The sequence below is a fragment of the Hyperoodon ampullatus genome (assembly GCF_949752795.1).
Source record: "Hyperoodon ampullatus genome assembly, chromosome: 2".
Classification (NCBI taxonomy): Eukaryota; Metazoa; Chordata; class Mammalia; order Artiodactyla; family Ziphiidae; genus Hyperoodon; species Hyperoodon ampullatus.
The window spans coordinates 178,431,610-178,452,053 of NC_136915.1; the positions used below are offsets into that span (position 1 = coordinate 178,431,610).

Genomic DNA, 20,444 nt, shown 5'->3' on the forward strand with positions numbered 1-20,444 from the left:
CCTCTAGATGACTTTTTTTTAACTTAAAAGGTTAGTATCTTATCTATCTGTATCTTCTTGAAATATAGTAGTAGTTGCAGTTGTCTTTTGTTTTTAATGGGTCATTCATTTTGGCTGCTGCTGACATAATTAAATTCATTTCTTACTTTAAAGGAACTACCAGGTACAATTAATTTTGTTGATCATTGATATTTATTAGATAAAAGATGGCTGTCTTTCTGTATAACTCAGAAGCCTGTGGATTAAGATGTACAAAAAGTAACTGATATTCTCAGTCTGGAATAGGTATGAGTGATTTCAGTGAAGAATTGATAAGGCCCACAACAGAGGATGAACAGGGGGAACTGCCTGTGCCCTCTGGTACAGGAATGTGTCTTCCCTGGCTCCAAAAGCATATAGAAACCATAGGTAAGTAAAATAACATATAACCATTTCAGCTCTAATGCAAGGAGATGATAAGATTCAATATGGATACAAAAATGGATAAACAAGCTGGTTCAACTTTCAATGTAAGAATGTATGAGAATTTTTTTTTGGCTGTTAATAAAAAAGAAATAATAAAAATAGATTCTTTTTTTCCTTTTAGAATTCTTCTCCTTTGAATTAATAACAGTCTGTATTATGGTAGATACACTTTTTTTCCCCCAGTAATACTTACTGAACATTTATTATATCCCTGGCATTGGTTAAATATTGGGGATACATAGTTGAAGAAGATATCTCTACCACTGAGGAGTACATACCAGAAGTTTCTGTTGAATTGCATTGAAATAAGCCCTAATAGAATTGATCTATAATAGATTTCAAGAAAGGAATATTTTCTTCTATTTTCATCTAATGTAGAAATAAACAAGTTTTTCTATGGAATAAATTCCTTATCAGAATATATAAAAGAAGCAGTTGTCTGTATGTTGGCATGTTGGGTCGTGTAGTCCTGGGAATACATTTGAACCAGTACTTTTCTAATTGCCCACAAATATATCTTTCTTAGCCTGGCTTTCCTTCCCCTTGACTGAGATTCCCTGGCTCCTAGAGTTTAGCTCTTATTTCTTTATTTTTTAATCTAAATATCATCTCATTTAATTATCTCAGTAAATTAATCCTCAGTAAATCTATGTGCTAGGCATTTTAGAGATGAGGGAACTGAACTTCAGAAGAAGTTAAAAGTCTTAATGCCGGTATCAGGAGTCAAATCCAGGCCTATCTGATCTCAAAGCCTACATTGAGATGCATATATTGAAAAAAGGGATAATATATGTAAAGTGCCTAGCATAGAGCCTCATGCTTAGTGAGTGTTGAAAAATAATGGTTTACTTCCTCTTTCCTCATTTTATTTTTGCTAAATTAATGTACATGGTTTGAGCCAGGTTTGAATGAACGGTACTTCAGAGGGGATGCTACCTCACCCCTTGTAGGGAACTAGTAATCTAAAGTTTCTGCTAGTTTTAAGGCATACCTGGGCATGTGTCTGTCACCAGTGTTCTATAGAGAGCTTGAGTCAGTCCACAAACAAGTAGGTTTAAGACCAGAATTTACATGCTTAGACATGTTTCATATATTACAGATAGCCTGTTAAACCCCAGGTACTTTCTGTCTGCAATGAGAATATAGTTGCAGGTAATATTGACATTGTAGTGGTAATTAACCATAATAGGAAAACACAATTGCCTAACAATTATTTATTTTTTATTCTCTTACATTTCTTTTGGCGTTTTGAAGGGTGTGTCCCCTAGAATAAAAACTTTGAAAGTGGGCACCAATCTGGAATAAAGCTGTATGTTGAGCACCTAGAATAGTGCTTGGCTATGGTAGTGCTCAAAAAATATTTGTTGACAGGCTGACAAGTTTCCAGGTTATTTCAAGGAAATTAGAAATTAGGTTGATGGCACTGGTTCTTTATTGTACCTCATTCCATCAAATTTATTTTCCTTGACAGTTATTCTTAAAGTTTATCAGCAACAAATAAGATTATCTTTTGCTCACAAAGGATGAAATGAGAGCTACTCCTGAGGTAATTAGGCTCAGCTGGAAGACAGGAGGGGACTTTTCCAAGGATTTATGTATCCTAGTCTAAAGTTGATTTCCAGTTTGAGCTGTGAAAACTTGGGAGGTAGAAGGGAGTCTGGCCTGAGATCAGTTTTCCTTTAGGTGAATAACCGAGGTTTTAGGGAAGAGGTATTTTGTCACTTTCTTGGCCTAGCTGCCTGGTGTTGCTGCTGATACTGGGAGTTTGGGTGTAGATCCTGTTAAATGCAGCTTCTAATTCAGAGAAGTGGGTGGGACATAGTATTCTGCATTTCTAATAAGCTCCCTGGGGATACTAAGACTACATCAGGATCCCCAGGTGATTTGTATGTACATTTAAAAAGTTTGAGAAGCACTGGTCAAGAAAAATAGTCTTTGGGACTTCCCTGGTTGTCCAGCGGTTAAGACTCTGTGCTCCCAATGCAGGGGGCCCTGGTTTGATCCCTGGTCAGGGAATTAGATCCTGCATGCGGCAACTAAAAGATCCGGCACACCGCAACTGAAGATCCCGCGTGCTGCAATGAAGATGCCGCATGCCACTACTGAGACCCGGCACAGCCAAGCAAACAAACAAATAAATAAATAAGAGAGAGAGAGAAATAGTCTTCTACTTTTTTTTCCCCTGAAGAATTAGGTACTATCTTGCACAGTTTTAAGGTGCCATCTAAAACTTGTATCATAAGTTTGAGAGTTGCAAAAGGCATAGTTTTTGGCATATATTGGCACTTTTAAATGTAATTATCATGTGACTTAAAAAAATAATTTGGTGGAATCTAAATAATATAGGGATTGATACCTTTATCATCCATTTAGTATTTATGAAAAAGCTTTTAATAGATAGAAATTTTATACTGTTCCTTTTTCTTTTATACTTTTTTTTTGCCATAAAGTATGTATCTACATTTAATTAATTTTTGCTAATATCCTGTAAGGTTTTAAGTATTAAAATCTCTTCTGGATTGAGAAATCATTGTAATTGATTTCTGTACCCACCTAATCAAAATAACATAAGTAGTGTTACAATTTTTGTTAAATTTTAAGTATTAAAGGTAAATTTTTATTGCTTATTTATCTCAATAAAATGGGTAAGGTTATCACTTTTTTCCAGTTCTTATATCTGTGGATGAATATTACGTATTCCTAGAATGAGAAAAGATTTAGCTTCAATTCTACCATATTTTGTTTTAATTGGTGGAAATTGTGAGAAAGTTTAGTCACATAAGTAAGTAGCTGGCAATGAATGGAGTTTAATTATAGCAATGTATCAGGTCTTTGGATTCCTTCTGAATTATTTATGAAAAACTTACATAGTGATCTAAAATAAAAAAATTATTAGGTTCTCCTACAGTTTTGATAAGCAAAGAATTAAAAATCACCTGACTTGCAAATGGATGTGTTAGAGTCGTTCACTTTCTCAACACTAAACACCTGTATTTTCACCTTAAGGTAAAATATAATGATTTTGATCATGAAGCCTTGTGTATAGGCACAGTTTCCTAGGAGATCAATTTTAGGAAAGAGTATGTGAGAAAGTTGAAGATCTGCAAGTTGATTGCTGTAAAACTGTCTTTGCATGGTACTTATTAGTCTCTGTGTACTCCCAGGGGTGAGGGTACCCCAAATGGAAGACTGCTGGCCTGTACGCATCTTTAGTAGCGTGGGAAGAGAAGAGGTGGCAATATGCCACCTGTTACTCATAACTGGGGTTGTAAATAAGCACAAATATTCTTAACAAGAGGATTGTCAGTACTTGAGAGATATAAATGCTAATGTCTACAGTTATTATCATCTCATTTGCATTTACATCATTGAGTTACTGGGAACTCAGTCCTTAAAAAATAAAAATGCACCTCTTAGTGTTCTCAGAACATAGGTAGGTAAAAAAGACCATACTTTCCTAGGATGACCCTGATGATTTTTACCCATTCTAAATACTTGGGACTGTGCTTTGGGGGCCCTCTTTAAGAGATTCTTCCCAGATTGTTTAGTGCAAGGATGAAAGGACAGTTGAATCAGATTTCAAGGATCTGTTGATCCCGGTAGCCCAAGAATGTCAAATTAGACATCTTCTAATTAGACATTTTTTTCATTTGCTAAAACTAGTTGAAATGGGTGGAAGAGTTTGTTTCAAATGGAACCAGCTTTGGAATTGGGGATGGGTTGAGTTAAGTAATACCTACTGCTCTACTTGTTAAAAGTATGCTTATCAGAAATGTTTCTTGAATTGTTGATTTGGGGTCACTGTGGGTCAAGACTCTCCTCTTTAACCTTTCTAGCGACTGGAGGAAAACGGGAGAAGGATTTTGCTCAGACAACAAGTGCTTGTTTAAGTCTTATCCAAGAAGCTCTGCTGAAGCACCAGTGGCAGCGAGCTGCAGAATACATGCACAGTTACTTTCAGATCTTGGAAGATTCAGATAGCAACAAAAGACAGATTGCACCGGAGGTAAGTAAGGTCTGAGTCTGCTGGAAGATAGGACAGAATCCTGGGAGTTTCTGCCTTTTGAACTCCACCCAGAATAGATTTTGCTATTGATTGATTTTACTAAAAGCTACTAAAAGTGGTTTTGGGTAGAGAGTTTGTATGAGGACATTTTTTTGCACACTTCTTTTTCCTATTATCATTTTAAAGGAGACAAAAATAGTTTTAAATCTGAATTCTCAGATTCCACAATACTCATTCATTTAAATAATCCTTTCCCTGTGTCCTTATTTTCCCCTTTCTGTAGTATGTTCCCCATCTTCAAACAAACATGTTGTTATTTCTCCCATTTAGCATCATCTCTTGACCCCTACTTCTTCCACAGGCTGTGCCCCATTTCTCCATGCTGCCTTTCCGCAAAACTCCTTGAGAGAGTTGTGTGTACCTGTCCGTTCCAAACCCTTTCCAGTTAGACTACCCACCAGCCATCACCATTTCTACCAAGTTGCTTTGTCAAGGTCAACAGTGATGTCCGTGTTGCTGAATCCAGTGGCAGATTCTCAGTGCTCATCTAACTTGATCTGTCAGCAATATTAAACATAGTAGCTCATTCCCTCCTGTATGACATAGCTTCTTTGGCTGGCTTCCAGGACGCGGTACTCTGTTTTTTCTCCTACCTCACTGGCCATTCCTCGGTCTCCTTTTCTGATTACCCCTCTTCTCCTTTGCTTTCTGACAGGGACTAACCCAAGAAGTCTAACCCTTAGTTGTTATCGTTATCTGATCTCACTCTTGATGATCACATGCAGTTTCATAGCCCTACATTCAGGCTGCATGCTGGCGATCCCCAATTGTGGATCTGGGGTCCTGACATCTCTCTTCAAGTCCAGATTCCTGTATCCAACTGTCTACTCAACGTCACGTCTTGATGTCTCATATCAGCTAGTATGGTATGTCATATCATAGTAACATAGCTAAACTAGCTCTTCTGATATTCCCTGTCCAGCTTAATTTTCCTCATCTCAGATGACATTTCCTTTATGTATCTAATTGCGAGGGCCAAACTCGGGGGTGTTTTTCTTTTGTACCGCATATCCAAACCATCAGAAAACCCGGTTAGCTCTACTTTGAAAGCACGCTCCCTGCATTCTGAGTACTTCTCACCTCCTCCATTGCTGCGCCTGGACTCAAGTCCCTCTCACCTCACTTAGATGACTTCTTGCCCTCCCCCACCCCCACAGTCTATTTTAAGCATAATAACCAGACCGATCCTTTTTTAAAAAAAAAAAAAAACTGGTTTTATTGAGATATATTAACACACCATACAACTCACCCATTTAAATTGAACAGTTCAGTTCAATTGCACAGAGATGTGCAGCCATTACAGCAATCTAAATTTAGAACAGTTTTCGTCTTGCCCAGAAGATACCCTGTACCCACTTGTAGTCGCTCCTTTCCAACCCCCAGCCCCTGGCAACCACTAATCTACTTTCTATTCTGGACATTTCATATAAATGGAATCATATAACATATGGCTTTTTGTGAATGAATTCTTTCACTGAACATAATGTTTTCAAGCCTTTCCATATTGTAGCATATTAGTACATCATTTCTTTTTATTGCAAAATAATATTCCAGTGTATGGCTCTATCTCATTTTATGTATCAATTCATCAGTTTTTAGACATTTGGGTAGTTTCCACTTTTGGTTACTATGAATAATGCTGCTTCGAACATTTATGTACAAGATTTTTTTTTTTAATGTACAAGTTTTTGTATGGATGTTTGTTGTAATTTCTCTTGGTTGTATACCTAGGAGTGGCATTGCTGGAGCATAAAATACATGTAACCTCTTAAGGAGCCACTAGACTGTTTTCCAGAGTGACTGCACCATTTTACGTTCCCACCAGCCACATACGAGGGTCCCAACATCCCTACATCCTCGCCAACCATATTATTGTCTGTCTTCTTGATTTTAGCCATCCTAGTGGTTGTGAAGTGGTATCTCATTGTAGCTTTGGTTGGCATTTTCCTAATGATTAATGGTGCAACGTAGTCCTTTTAAAACATAAGTCAAATCATGTCACTCCTCTGCTGAAAACACTGCAGTGTCTTCCCATTTCACTCAGAGTAAGAGCCAGAGTCCTTCTGATTGCCTGCAAGTTCTCCGCGCTCTGCCCACTCCCTTTCCCCCTTTGACCTCATCTCCTATTACTGTCCAACTTGCTTTTCCTTCTCCAACCTCACTGGCCTCCTTGCTCTTCCTTGAACAACAATACTCCTTCCTGATGGCCTTTGCCTTTGCTATTTCTTTTACTTAGGAAGGTCTTTCTTCAAATATCACTATGGTCACCCTCCTTCAAGTCACACCTTCAGTGGGCCCTACCTTGACTATTTAAAATTGCAACTGGGGCTTCCCTGGTGGCGCAGTGGTTAAGAATCCACCTGCCAATGCTGGGGACACAGGTTCGAGCCCTGGTCCAGGAAGATCCCATATGCTGCGGAGCAAGCCCATGTACCACAACTACGGAGCCTGCGCTCCAGAGCCCACAAGCCACAACTACTGAAACCCACGTGCCTAGAGCCTGTGTTCTGCAACAAGAAAAGCCACCGCAATGAGAAGCCTGCGCACCGCAACGAAGAGAGCCGCCGCTCACCACAACTAGAGAAAGCCCGTGTACAGCAACAAAGACCCAACACAGCCAAAAATAAATAAATTAATTAATTAAATAAAATTGCAACTGCACACCAACCCCCTTCACTTTCCAACTGGCACTCCTGATCCCTTTATCCTGCTTCATTCTTTTCCCATAATACTTGCCAATTTAATTATTCTATTTCTTGGTTATTGTCAGTCTCTCTACAATAGAATGTAAATTCCACAAGGGCAAGGATCTAGAGCAGTGCCTGGCATATACTGTTAAATTTATTCTGTAAAAGACAGTTTATCCACAAATAACTTCACATGAATATCTCAAGTAGCTTTTACTATTACAGTAACCATTGCATCAGTTAGATATTTAATAGAGCCAAAAGATATTAAAGAAAAAAATTTAACCATTGATTGAAAGTTTAGTTAATGGACTAAAGTTACATAGATCTGTAAAACATTGGGCAAGTTACAGTCTCTTTTGGTCCAGAGTTTGTTTTACAAAATGAAAGAATTAAATCAGTGGTTTCCAGACACTTGTTTGGGCTCTGTTTAAATCACATAGGGCTTTTGTTTAAAATATAGATTCCTGTGCTGCACTCCAGTTCTACTGAACTGAAGTCTGAATCCCTAGAATATTTATTTTTAAGTGGTGTCCCAGGTAATTCTTACATACAACAAGGTTTAAGAACCACAGTGATAGGATAATCTCCACATTTTCTTTAAGCATCAAAATACTGCAATTTGGTGTTCTGTAAATGAAATCTTGGTCTTTCTGAGTTGGGAAGATGAGTATTATGATTACACAAAACAATCAGTATGTATGTTCAGAGAAAGAATTGATTTAAAATCCACTTAAATTTACTTTGAAGTCACTATTATTGAAGTACTTTAAATTGGGGTAAGAGAATAGACCATGCAAAAGAAGAGCTCCAAGTTCTGTCACCAAAGTTTTGGTGCTCTGGGGTGAAAATATTTTTATTAAAATTTGTCCATAGCTGATGAAAATTCTTAAATTGGAGCTCTAAATATAGACTAAATATAGTCAATAGTTGTAGATACTTGATGGGATCTCAAGAAACATCTAGTCCATAGCTTTCGTTTGGTAGATAATAAAGGTGAGGCTGAGAGCAGTGAAGAAGCCAATATTAATAGAACCCAAGTTTTCTGACATTAATATTCTTCCTGCTATACTAGTTAAAAATGTTATTTTCAAAATGTATCTTAACTGCTTACCTTCTTTAGACTACTAACTACTATTATAGTTACCTGGTATTTTCATTTAATCAACAGAAAAGATTTTTATCCCATAAGATATAATATTAGTTTCACTGGGTAAAGTACAGTAAAATGTTGGCGGTAGTGGTGTCTAGAAAAAGGAACTATGGGTGGTTTTTTAACGCTGTAATCAGAAAAAAATAGCTTTCTTAGATATTGGTTAACAAGGATTTTACAGTTTTGTTAGTAATTTCTGTTTTGACAGATTATTTGGAGGCTTGGAAGTGAAATTCTTTATTATCATCCCAAAAGCAATGTGCAGACTTTCAATACCTTTGCTGACCGGATGAAAAATATTGGTGTCATGAATTACTTGAAGGTGAGTATATAGGTTTTGTGAATTTACATCTGCGGCATTCATTTCTAAAAATTGCTTATCTCAGTGATGAGGTAGGTAATAATGTAAAAAGCATGAGAAAAGGGGTAAGACACCTGGGTCAATAAGAGAAGCTGAAAGAAAGCAGCGTCGTGAGAACCATTTACTTTTCCATTTCCTGTTGCCTACCACGTTGTCTGAGTGAAAGTATCTTCTCTTTGTGTATCTCTGGCTGCCAGAATCAGTCCTTCAGAGATGGCAGTTGTGCTTCATTATGATGATGGGCCAAATTCTAATATGTTTACTTAAGTCAGTTGAGGTCGCTGAGAACTGATGCTTTTGGAAAAGGGAAACAGCTAAACAAATTGGGAATTTGAATACTTGAGAAAAAAAATGTTTCCAGCTTTGTTGAGATATAATTGACATATATCATGTAAGTTTAAGGTGTAAAATGTGATGATTTGATGCACGGATATATTGCCAAATGTTTACCATAATGAGGTTAGTTAATGCCTCCATCCCCTCACATAATTAGCATTTTGTTGTTGTTATGGTGAGAAGGTTAAAGCTCTATCCTCATAGCAGTTTTCAAGTTAATGCTATATTCACCATGCTGTACATTAGGTCCTCAAACTTACTCATCTTATGATTGAAAGTTTGTGTCCTTTGACCAACATTTCCCCATTTTCTCCACCCCTCAGCCTGTGGCAGCCAGCATTTTACTCTGTTTCTATGGGTCGGATGTTTTTAGATTCCACATAAAAGTGAGATCATACAATATTACGATTTTCTGTCTGACTTATTTCACTAAGCATAATGCCCTCAGAGCCCATCCAGGTAGTCACAGATGGCAATATTTCATTCTTTTGTGTGGCTGAATAATATTCCATCGTGTGTGTGTGTGTGTGTGTGTGTGTGTGTATGTGTGTGTGTGTGTAACATTTTCCTTATCCATTCATCCATCAGTGCTCACTTAGATTGCGTCCATGTCTGGGCTTTTGTGAATAGTGCTGCAGTGAACATGGGAGTGCAGATATCTTGTCGAGATGGTGATTTCACCTTTAGATATATATGCAAAAGTGGATTGCTGAATCATATGGTAGATCTATTTTTAATTTGTTTGAGGAACCTCCATACCATTCTCCATAGTGGCTGGACCACTTTACATCCTGAAGAGAATGTACACCAGCAGTATACAAAGGTTCCCGTTTATCCACATCCTCACCAACACTTGTTATCTCTTTTTGATGCTAGCCATTCTGACAGGTATGAGGTGATGTCTCATTGTAGTTTTGATTTGTATTTCCCTGACAGTGATGTTGAGCACCTTTTCATGTACTTGTTGACCATTTGTGTATCTTCTTTGGAAAAATGTCTATTCAAGTCCTCTGCCCATTTTTAATTGTAATGTGTTTTTTGTTATGTTTGCTCTTGAGTTGTATGAATTCTTTATATATTTTGGGTATTAACCCCTTATCAGATACTTGATTTGCAAATATCCTCTCTCATTCAATAGGCTGCATTTTCATTTTGTTGATGGTTTCCTTTGCTGTGCAGAAGCTTTTTAGTTTGATGTAGTCCCACTTGTTTATTCTTGCTTTTATTGCTTGTGCTTTTGGTGTCACACCCTAAAAAACCATTGCCAAGACCAATATCAAGGAATTTTTTTCTCTATTTTCTTCTAAGAGTTTTATAGTTTCAGATCTTACCTTTAAGTCCTTTATCCATTTTGAGTTAATTTTTGTGAGTGATGTAAGTTAGGGGTGCAGTTTCATTCTTTTGCATGTAAATATCTAGTTTTCCCAACAACATTCATTGAAGAGACTGTCCTTTGCCCTTTGAGTATTCTTGGCTTCCTTGTCAAATATTAGTTGATGATATATGGATGGGTTTATTTCTGGACTCCCAGTTCTGTTCCACTTGTCTGATGTGTCTGTTTTTATGCCAGTACCATCCTGTTTTGATTACTGTAGCTTGGTAATATAGATTGAAATCAGGAAATGTGATACCTGTAGCTTTGTTCTTTCTCAAGGTTGTTTTGGCTATTCAGGGTCTTTTGTGGTTCCATACAAATTGTAGGATTATTTTTTTCTATTTTTGTAAAAAATGCCATTGGTATTTTGACAGGGATTACATTGAATCTGCAGATTGCTTTAGGTAGTAAGGACATTTTCACAATATTGACTCTTCTGATCCATGTGTGAAAATGTTTCAATGTTTCTAATGTTTAGGTGGAACTTTCTCCTTTAATAAAAGCCTTATCCAAAAGAATTGACACACTCCAAAATGTTATGCCATCTCCCTGTCTCTGGTATATATGAGACTAAAAGCACTTTCTCAATAAAGTTTTTAAATGCTTTGCTTTTTAATTTTTTTTCAGTGCCTCCAAACAAAGTTTTATTGGAACATTGCCACACCCATTCATCTCCATGTTATCAGTAGCTGCTTTTAGTAGGACAATGGCAGAGTTGTGATAGAGACCATATGGCCTGCAAAGCCTAAAATATTTACCCTCTGGTGTTTTGTTTTTACTTTTCCTATTTTCCAAATATTTTTAAATTGCTGTAAAATATGTATAACATAAAATGTGATATTCTAACCATTTTTAAGTGTGTAATTCAGTGGCATTAATTACATTCACATTGTTGTGTAACCCTCACCAGTATTTCCAAAACTTTTGCATCACCCCAAATAGAAACTCTGTACCCATTAAGCAATAACTCCTTATTCCCTCCTCCTCCCAGGCCCTGGTAACCTCTGATCTGTTTTCTGTGTCTATGCATTTGCCTATTCTAGGTATTTCATATAAGTGGAATTGTATAATATATGTCCTTTTATGTTTTGCTGTTTTGCTTAGCATAATGTTTTCAAGATTTATCCATGTGTTGGCATGTATCAGACTTTATCCCTTTTTATGGCTCAATACAATACAATATTCTATTGTATGTATCTGTGAAATTTTATTTATCCTTTCATCTCTTGTTTGGTTGTTTCCACCTTTTGGCTATTGTGAATAACACTGCAGTGAACATTGGCGTGCAAGTATCTGTTTGAGTTCTGCTTTCAATTCCTTTGGATATATACCTAGGACTAGAATTGCTGGGTCATATTTTTTGTCATATATACAAATACATATATATATATATATATATAAAGTATGTATGAAAGTATAATTCTATGTTTAACTTTTTTAGGAATCACCAAAATGTTTCCCATGGTGGCTGTAGCATTTTATATTCCCACTGCTCTCTAATTTTGAAAAATGATTTTACCTAGTTTAGGATTCTTTTCAGATTTTATTAATTTAGGAAAAATTTTTTGCTTCTCTTATGTGCCAGGTTCTCCCTTATGGTCTTATTTTCTGGTAGACCACATACATTATAAGTAGAAACTAAATGGAGGCAGCATATGGTTCTACTTTAGGAAGAATTTTGTAAGTGAACAATTGGAAAAAGGGAATGGCCTGCCTTGGTGTTGTGTGCTCCCATTTTCTTCTTTCAGGGAGAAACTGGATAGCCATTTGATTGGGGAGGGAAGGTAGAGTTTTAAGTAAATTATTGGTTAGATCCTTTTAAGCTTATAGAATCTACTCAGTTGAAGTAAAGAAACCTGAGAGGAACCATATTTCATATTCTGGAGTCTGAGGGTGGTAGTTAGGATAGACAATAAAACATGTTTTGCTGTTAATAATTTTAAAAACACTTGCTGCTGTTTTCCAGACAATGTGCTAGCCATGGTTCCTGCAGTAGGGGGAGACAGGCATGCAAATGGAATAAATGGTTATGGGTGCCATAGTAGAAGTGTACTGTACAGTGAGAAGACAAAGTGGAAAATGGTCGGCTCTCTGGAATTTTGGAAAGGGCTGGGATTGAATGAGTAGGGGAGTCGGAAAAGAAAGGAAATGAGGCTTGAGATGAGTCTGATAAAGCTAGTGGGTATTCACGGTGCATACTGGGGGAAAGAGTAGTCTAGCATGGCAGGGGATAATAAAGAGTTTAATAGCTCTGTGTCTAATGCTTTAGTTACTCTAAAAATCATGTGCGTAAAAGCCAGGGGAAGTAAGCTGAACCCTGTGTGCCATTTCTAAGGAGCTTAGATTTTTATTCTATAAGCAACGGGAACTATTGAAGGATTTTACACAAATGACTAATGAGATTTCCTTGGCGGTCACTTGGAAGATGGGTTGTAGCGGGGCAGGATTAGAGACACCAGTTGAGAAATTATTACAGTAGTTTAAGATGAAGGTTTGAACTCTGACTCTGTTCAGATGATTAACTGTACTTCCCATTATTCTCCTCCTTAATGTCCTCCCTACTTGTATTGCTCGTTCTTTGTGTAATTATTCTTTTTTTTTAATTGAAGTATAGTTGCTGTATAATACTGTGTAAGTTACAGGTATACAGTATAGTGATTTACAGTTTTTAAAGCTTATACTCCATTTATAGTTATTGTAAAATTTTGGCTATATTCCCTGTGTTGTACAGTGTATCCTTGTAGCTTATTTTACACATAATAGTTTGTACCTCTTATTAATCTCCCACACCTATATTGCCCCTCCCCTCTGTGTGGAATTATTCTTATTGCTTCTCCTGTATCAGGCATACACTTGCCATTTGAACCAGTGCCATTCTTCAGCACCCCTTATTAAGATGTTTTCTCTGAGTTTATATAACATGTATAAAATAATTTATTGTCTGCTGTGGGCTAAACTAGGTATTAGGTGGCATACAAATATCATCTCACTTAATCCCCTTAATGCCCTTCAAAAGGGTTAATAATCATTGTTCCATATAAAAGAGGAGACTCACAAAGGGTGAGAGTAACTTACTCAGGTTTATGTAGCTTTAAAGTAGCATTTGAGCCCGGACTCTGTCTTCAGCGTCCCTGTTCTTTTCACACTGCCTTCTGTTTGTAAGTTTGTATAATTTAGTTTTCATTTACATAATGATAATTTTTCATTTGTCTTTCTGCTAGATTGAAATTTTTGATAATGAGGACAATATTGCTCCATCATTTGTGTCCTACCAAGGTCTTAGCCCGAATGTATCATATATTTACTGAGCTTTTTGACTAAGGGTTATCTAATGACCTATATGACAGTGGGCTTTTCCTTATTGTTGCAGATCTCCTTACAACATGCATTATACCTTCTGCATCATGGTATGCTTGAGGATGCGAACAGAAATCTCAGCCAGGCAGAGACATGGCGGTATGGTGAAAAGTCGTCTTCTCAGGAAGTGTTAATCAACCTTATTCAGGCCTATAAAGGACTTTTGCAGTATTATATTTGGTCTAAAAAGAAGATGGAATTGTCTCAGCTTGGTGAGTGAATATGAGTGATAAGTAGTAAGACTGACTCAGAGGGACAGAAGGGGTCTGGAGGAGTAATCTAATTCCCCTACTTCCAAGCCTGGCTTTATCCAGATAGTACAGAGAGCAGACATTTCTGTGGATGTAAAATCCTTGATCATCCTTTATAAAATTTCTGATATTTAAAAAAACTTTTCAGATATCAATTAGGTGATTTATAGATTAAGTTCATGACAATTTTAGATTCACTGCTTTCTTAAACATGATTTCCAAGATAGGTTACAAATTTTCTTCAGCAGGCATTGCATATAAGAAGCATTATTTCCTCTGTGTTTACAGTGGAGTTTAGTTTGTTTCATAATGTTGTTTCTTAGGAAAATACGTTTAAAGAGTAGGGCAAGATAATGTTGTTTCACTTCTGTATAAAGGTCAGAACAGACAGTTTTCTTGATTTACTGACCACCCCAAAAATTGACTATGTGTTCTTCTCAAACTGACTTTCCATGGTGATGTCATCCTCTCCTGTCCCTAAATTTCTGTTCTTTGGAGCTGTGTGATTCTCTATACTTTTTTCCCTTGTATAGTTTTTCTCCATAACTCCTCTAGGATTGACCCCTTCCTTTCTATTTTCACATCCTCCATCCAAGTCTCAGTTCTGACATTTATCACGTCAGTTGTGTTAAGCAGTGTTTCCTTACTGTCCTTATGTGATAGTATTTCCTTGGTCTCTGGGCATGTGGGTTCACTAATCTCAAAATTCCCTTCCTGTTTCCCATCTTTGATCTCCCCCAAGACACTTCTGAAATGCTGTCTTCATCATGATAATATTGTGAGGCCTTTGTGCATTCTCCTCCTCTAGAATGCCATCTGCCCTTCAAGACTCATTAGACCCCGCCTTCTTTTACCTTAAGTCTAACGTATCAGCTGCATGTTCAGCCTATATCATTTGGCTCTTTACCTCTTGCTTTTTAATCATTCTAAGTTTTTTCATGTGTGTTTTGTGTTGTATCTCCCTGTCTAGGCTCATCAGTCTTTTGAGGTCATATATCTGTCCTCTATTTCTTTTGCTAACCTTGCCATAATGCCTGCCGTAAAGGCTTGCTGATACTGATTTAGGTAAGTTTTAAAGTCAGTATTTACTTTTCTTCCTACACTTTAAGTAGAACTCAAGCAAATATATGATGATTAAAGCAGTTGGAATGTGGCATTTACACCATCACTCCCATGGATAGATAATTCAGTACCTTCTGCAGCTGACCCTTCTGTAGCAACAAGAGATAAAGATGGGATAATATGTGGCGCTCTTTAGATGGTCTTTAACCTCATGTGTCTGTTTAATGAGAAAAAAAGTTAGGACTAGTTCTGTATAACCAACTCATAAGAATGGAACATGTGAATGTATGCTCAGAGCTGGTTTGGGATTTCTCCTTGCTGCTGTGGCCTGTTCTCGTTGGCTTTGATGCACTTGGTGGCTGGGAATCCCCTTCCGTGGTAAATCCATACCTAACTTGTACTTACTCAGGGATCTGCCTTTCTTTCTTAACCATTTTTTTGGATATCATTTCATACCTACTTTCCTGTTCCACTTCATTTCCAGGTTCATATTGATATTTATTCAATGGACCCACTGGGAAGAGAATACCAATCCCTGTTTGGGAGTGGGGGCTACTTTTTTGACCAAAAAGTAGCACTGGTACCAAAAAGTGTTTTGTGCTTCTATCAGCTGTTGCTTTCAAAAGACTGATTCTCCTTTTAAACCTTTAAGATTGTGAAATACATCCTGAAACAGTGTGTAAAACAAATGTCTGGTAGAATGGATAATTATAAAGCAAACATCCATGTAACTACACCCAGATGAAGGAGCACAACATTGCTGACCCCCTAAAAGTTCCCCATGTGTGCCTGATCACACCTCCTCCCAGTGTCTCAAGAAGACTGTCCTGACTTTAAGGGTAATTACTCCCTTGTTTTCTTTAAATACTTTTACCACTCAAGTATGTATCTGTAATTTAGTTTTGCCTATATCTCAGTGTCATATTTTGATTCACACTGTATATATTCTTTTGGGGCCTTGCATATTTTGTTCAGCATTTAACATGTGTTCATATAGTTGAATTAGCTCTAGTTCATTTTTATTGTTGTAAAACCATACATTGTATGATATTCATGCAATTTATTCCTTCTATATATTGATGGCCATTTAGGTTGTTAATAGTTTGGGGCTATTATAATTAATGCTGCTTTGAAATTCTTGGGCATGTGTAGTGATACACATATGTGTGTATTTCTAGGAGTAGAATTGTCACAGAGTATGTATGTCTTCAGCTTTACTGTATAATAGGCTGAACTCTTTCCAAAGTGGTTACCAATTTGTATTCCACTAGTAGTCTGATTTGGGCTTTCTTTTGTCTGTCTTCTCCTCATTATTTGTTTTTGTCAGAGTTTTCATGTCACCCAATTTATTGGGTGTGATAATCTCATGTTTTTTTTAAGAACAACAGCTTAATTAAGAATTGAGATCTGATTCTTAATATGATTCACCCACTTAAAGTATAAATTCAGTGGTTTGTGGAATATTCATAGTTGTGCATCCATTACCACAATCAATTTTAGAACACTTTTATCAACCCAAAAAGAAACGCTGTAGCCATTAGCAGTAACTCTCGACTCTCCCCAGTTCCTCCTGTCCTAGGCAACCACTAAACTACTTTCTGTCTCTAGAGATCTATCTATTCTGGACAGTTCATACAAATGGAGTCCTAAAATATGTAGGGCTGACTTCTTTCACTTAGCCTAATGTTTTTAAAGGTTCACCCACATTGTAGCATGTAATGGCACTTCATTCCTTTTTATTTATTAATATTCCATTGTATGGATATACCACATTTATGTATCCATTATCGGGTGATGGACATTTGGGTTGTTTTCCGCTTTTTGTCTATTTTGAATAATGTTGCTGTGAACTTTTGAGGGACCTCTGGACTGTTTTCCAAAGCAGCTGTGCCATCTTCCATTCTTACCAGCAGTGTATGAGGAGGGTACTAATTTCTCCACGTCCTTCCCAGCACTTGCCATTATCTGTCTTTGATATATTAGCTATCCTGCTGGGTGTGAAGTAGTATCTTGTGGTTTTGATTTGCAATTCCCTAGAGGCTAATAATGTTGAGCATCTTTTCATGTGCTTGTGAGCCATTTGTATATCTTCTTTGGAGAAATTTGCATTCAGATCCTTTTCTCCTATTTTAATTGAATTACTTATTATTTTATTATTGAGTTATAAGAGTTCTTTATATATTCTAGGTACAAGTCCCTTTTCAGATAGGTGTAGGATTTGGAAATTTTTTTTTTTTTCTATTCTGTGGGTTATCTTTTTTACTTTCTTTTTTTAAATTTTTTATTTTATTTTATTTTATTTTTTTACTTTCTTAATGGTGTTTTTTGAGTCACAAAAGGTTTTAATTTTGATGAAGTTGTTTGTTTTTTCTTTTGTTGCTTGTGCTTTTGTTGTCGCATCCAAGAAACCTTTGCCTACTTTAAGGTCACAAAGATTTAGACTTATGTTTTCTTCTGAGAGTTATATAGTTTTACAGTTTTTTTTTTAATTCATTTTGAGTTAGTTTTTTTATATCACGTGAGGTAGGTAGGAGTTCAACTTTATCTTGCATGTGGGTATTCAGTTGTTCCATCATATTTATTGAAAAGGCTATTATTTTCCCACTGAATTGTCTTGGTACCCTTATCAAAAATCAGTTGCCCATATATGAAGTTTTATTTATGGACTCTAAATTTTCTTCCATTGATCTCTATATATATATCCATACTTATGCCCATATCACAGTCTTAATTACTGTAGCTTTATAGCAACTTTTGAGGTCACAGTGTGAATCCTCCAAATTTGTTCTTCTTTTTAAAGATTGTTTTGGCTATTCCTGGTCCCTTGCATTTCCATATGGCTTATAGGATCAGCTTGCCAATTTATGCAAACAAGCCAGCTGGGACTTTGATAAGAATTGCATTAAAGCTATAGATTAATAACTCTTCCAACCCATGAACACAGGATGTCTTTCCATTTATTTAGGTCTTCTTTAATTTCCTTGAACAATACTACTTTTCAGACTATAATTTTATGTCTCTTTTGTAAAATTCATACCTAAGTAGTTTATCGTTTTTGATGCTATTGTAAATGGCATTATTTTCCTAATTTCATTTTTGGATTGTTCATTGCAAGTATATAGATATACAATTGATTATTCTGTGTTGATTTTATATTATGCAACTTTCAACTCATTTATTGGTTATAATAAGTTTTTAATGTATTCTTAGGATTTTCTATGTACAAGATCATGTCATCTGCAAGTAGAGATAGTTTTACTTCTTCCTTTCCAATCTGGACATTGTTTGTATTGTTTTCTTGTTGAATTGCCCCGCCTAGAACCTCCATTATAATGTTGAATAGAAGTTGCAAGAGAGGACATTCTCTCTTGCATGCAGTCATTCACCATCAATTCTGATATCAGTTGTGGGTTTTTCATAAGATGCCCTTTATCAGATTGAAGAACTTCCTTCTTTTCCTAGATGTTCAGTGTTTTTATCATGAAAGGTTATTGAATTTTGCCAAATGCTTTTTCTTCAACAGTTGAGATGGTTATGAGGTTTTTGTCATTATTCTATTGATTTGGAATATTGTATTAATTGATTTCAGATGTTAAACAACCTTGCATTCCTGGAATAGATCCCATTTTCTGTGTTGCTAGATTCAGTTTGCTAGTATTTTGTTGAGAATTTTTACGTCTACTTATAAGAGATATTGGTCTGTAATTTTCTTGTGTTGTCTTTGTCTGGTTTGGGTATCAGGGTGATTCTGATCTCATAGATCAGTTGCGAAGTGTTTTCTCTCTGTCCTTTTTTAGGGGGAGAGTTTGTGATGAATTAGTACTATACTTGAAGTGCTTGTTAGAATTCACTAGTGAAGCCATCAGGGTCTGAGCTTTTCTTGTGGGTAGTTTATTGAGTACTGATTCTGCAGAAGTCCTCAGTACTGAATACTTTAACAAATCTTTTGTCTTTGGACAGATGAGGATGATTATGCTTACAACACAGCCTCCCAGAATATGCTCAACCACAGCTGGAAGACATCTATAAACCTTTGTGCATTGATTCAAATTCCTGGAGTTTGGGACCCTTTTGTGAAGAGTTATGTAGAGGTAAGTAAACTTTTCATAAGGTTTTATTAGTTTCATTTTGTTATAAGCTTAATCTTTATTGATCAGAAAGGAACTAATGGAGAAAATTGTTTAAAAATAAAAAGAATATGATGCTTCTTTTTGGTCTGAATAATTTTTGTTTATTTTACCAATATACTGTAAACGTTACTGTGTTTATTTTCACCACTGGATAATGTGTCATGGCCAAATACAGTAGTCCCTCAGTATCCATGGATGCTGAAGTCCCTTGCTTTTTGAAAGTTTCATTAGTGCTAAAGTGATAATTATGTTGTCCAAAGATAATCTCTGAAACCGTATGCTAGTGAATCTGGGAATTCCTGTTTCAGGATGGGAAGGAATGAAAGAAAAGGAATTATAATTCCTTATGCACTCATTTTGTGGCTAAAGTTATGTAGGGCACTGAGGTTAGTTGCATCGTATGGTCTTTTTTTGGTCCTAGTGTGCCCTACTTTGAAGACTTTATTTCTCATAGGAACACTTCTTATGTTGAAGTTGCTGCATTTTTCAGTAACGAAATATGATAAGGGAAAAATGGGAAACCATGTAGGCCTTTTTTATGATCTTCTGTGTTCTGAGGTTGAAGCAAAAACTGGCATCACTATTGTTCCCTATATAGTAAATGCTGTTTTTCAGTTGTATGACTTTTTTTGTACTCATCAATAAAGTTAAGTTGTACATGATATTTCATATAGCTTGTCTTACAGAATTTAGCTAAGATATCATGAATTATTTTATATAGATGCTGGAATTCTATGGGGATCAAGATGGAGCCCGAGAGGTGCTTACCAATTACGCCTATGATGAAAAGTTCCCATCAAATCCAAATGCTCATATCTACTTATACAACTTTTTAAAGAGAGAGAAGGCACCAAGAGAGAAACTGATAAATGTGCTTAAGGTAGAGAATTTTTATGTCAGTGTTTGAACAGGGTTGGGGATCTACTTTAAGACATTCTTAGGTCACTGCTTTCCAACTTTCATGTTATAATATCCAGAGAAAATGACAGTGTATGTATGGCACACTGAGGTAAAGACAGGAGGCTACAGCCTCCCAGCAGACCCCCCATCACTACCGTTCCGCCATCTTCTGCCCAAGTGAGACGGAGGGGAGAGGATCAGTGTTTCAGAAACTGTTTGTCACCCTGGTTGGAAAGTTCTGCATTGCTTTTTTTTTTAGGAAATCATCTTTATTGAAATTTAACTTACATACAACAAAACA

The 20,444-nt window shown here is 36.4% G+C and overlaps 1 protein-coding gene across 1 annotated transcript in view; it reads left to right on the forward strand.

Annotated features, from left to right (window-relative positions):
• Positions 1-287: 287 nt before the first annotated feature.
• The window catches only part of TAF1A (TATA-box binding protein associated factor, RNA polymerase I subunit A), a gene marked incomplete at both ends in the record, with an annotated part of 32,082 nt that continues 11,925 nt past the window's right edge, over positions 288-20,444 (forward strand). Inside the window, 6 exons of the mRNA XM_079696887.1 lie at positions 288-408; positions 4,302-4,471; positions 8,580-8,693; positions 13,814-14,012; positions 19,074-19,204; positions 19,965-20,123. Coding sequence (XP_079553013.1) covers positions 288-408; positions 4,302-4,471; positions 8,580-8,693; positions 13,814-14,012; positions 19,074-19,204; positions 19,965-20,123 — 894 coding nt within the window. The remainder of the gene's footprint in view (positions 409-4,301; positions 4,472-8,579; positions 8,694-13,813; positions 14,013-19,073; positions 19,205-19,964; positions 20,124-20,444) is intronic.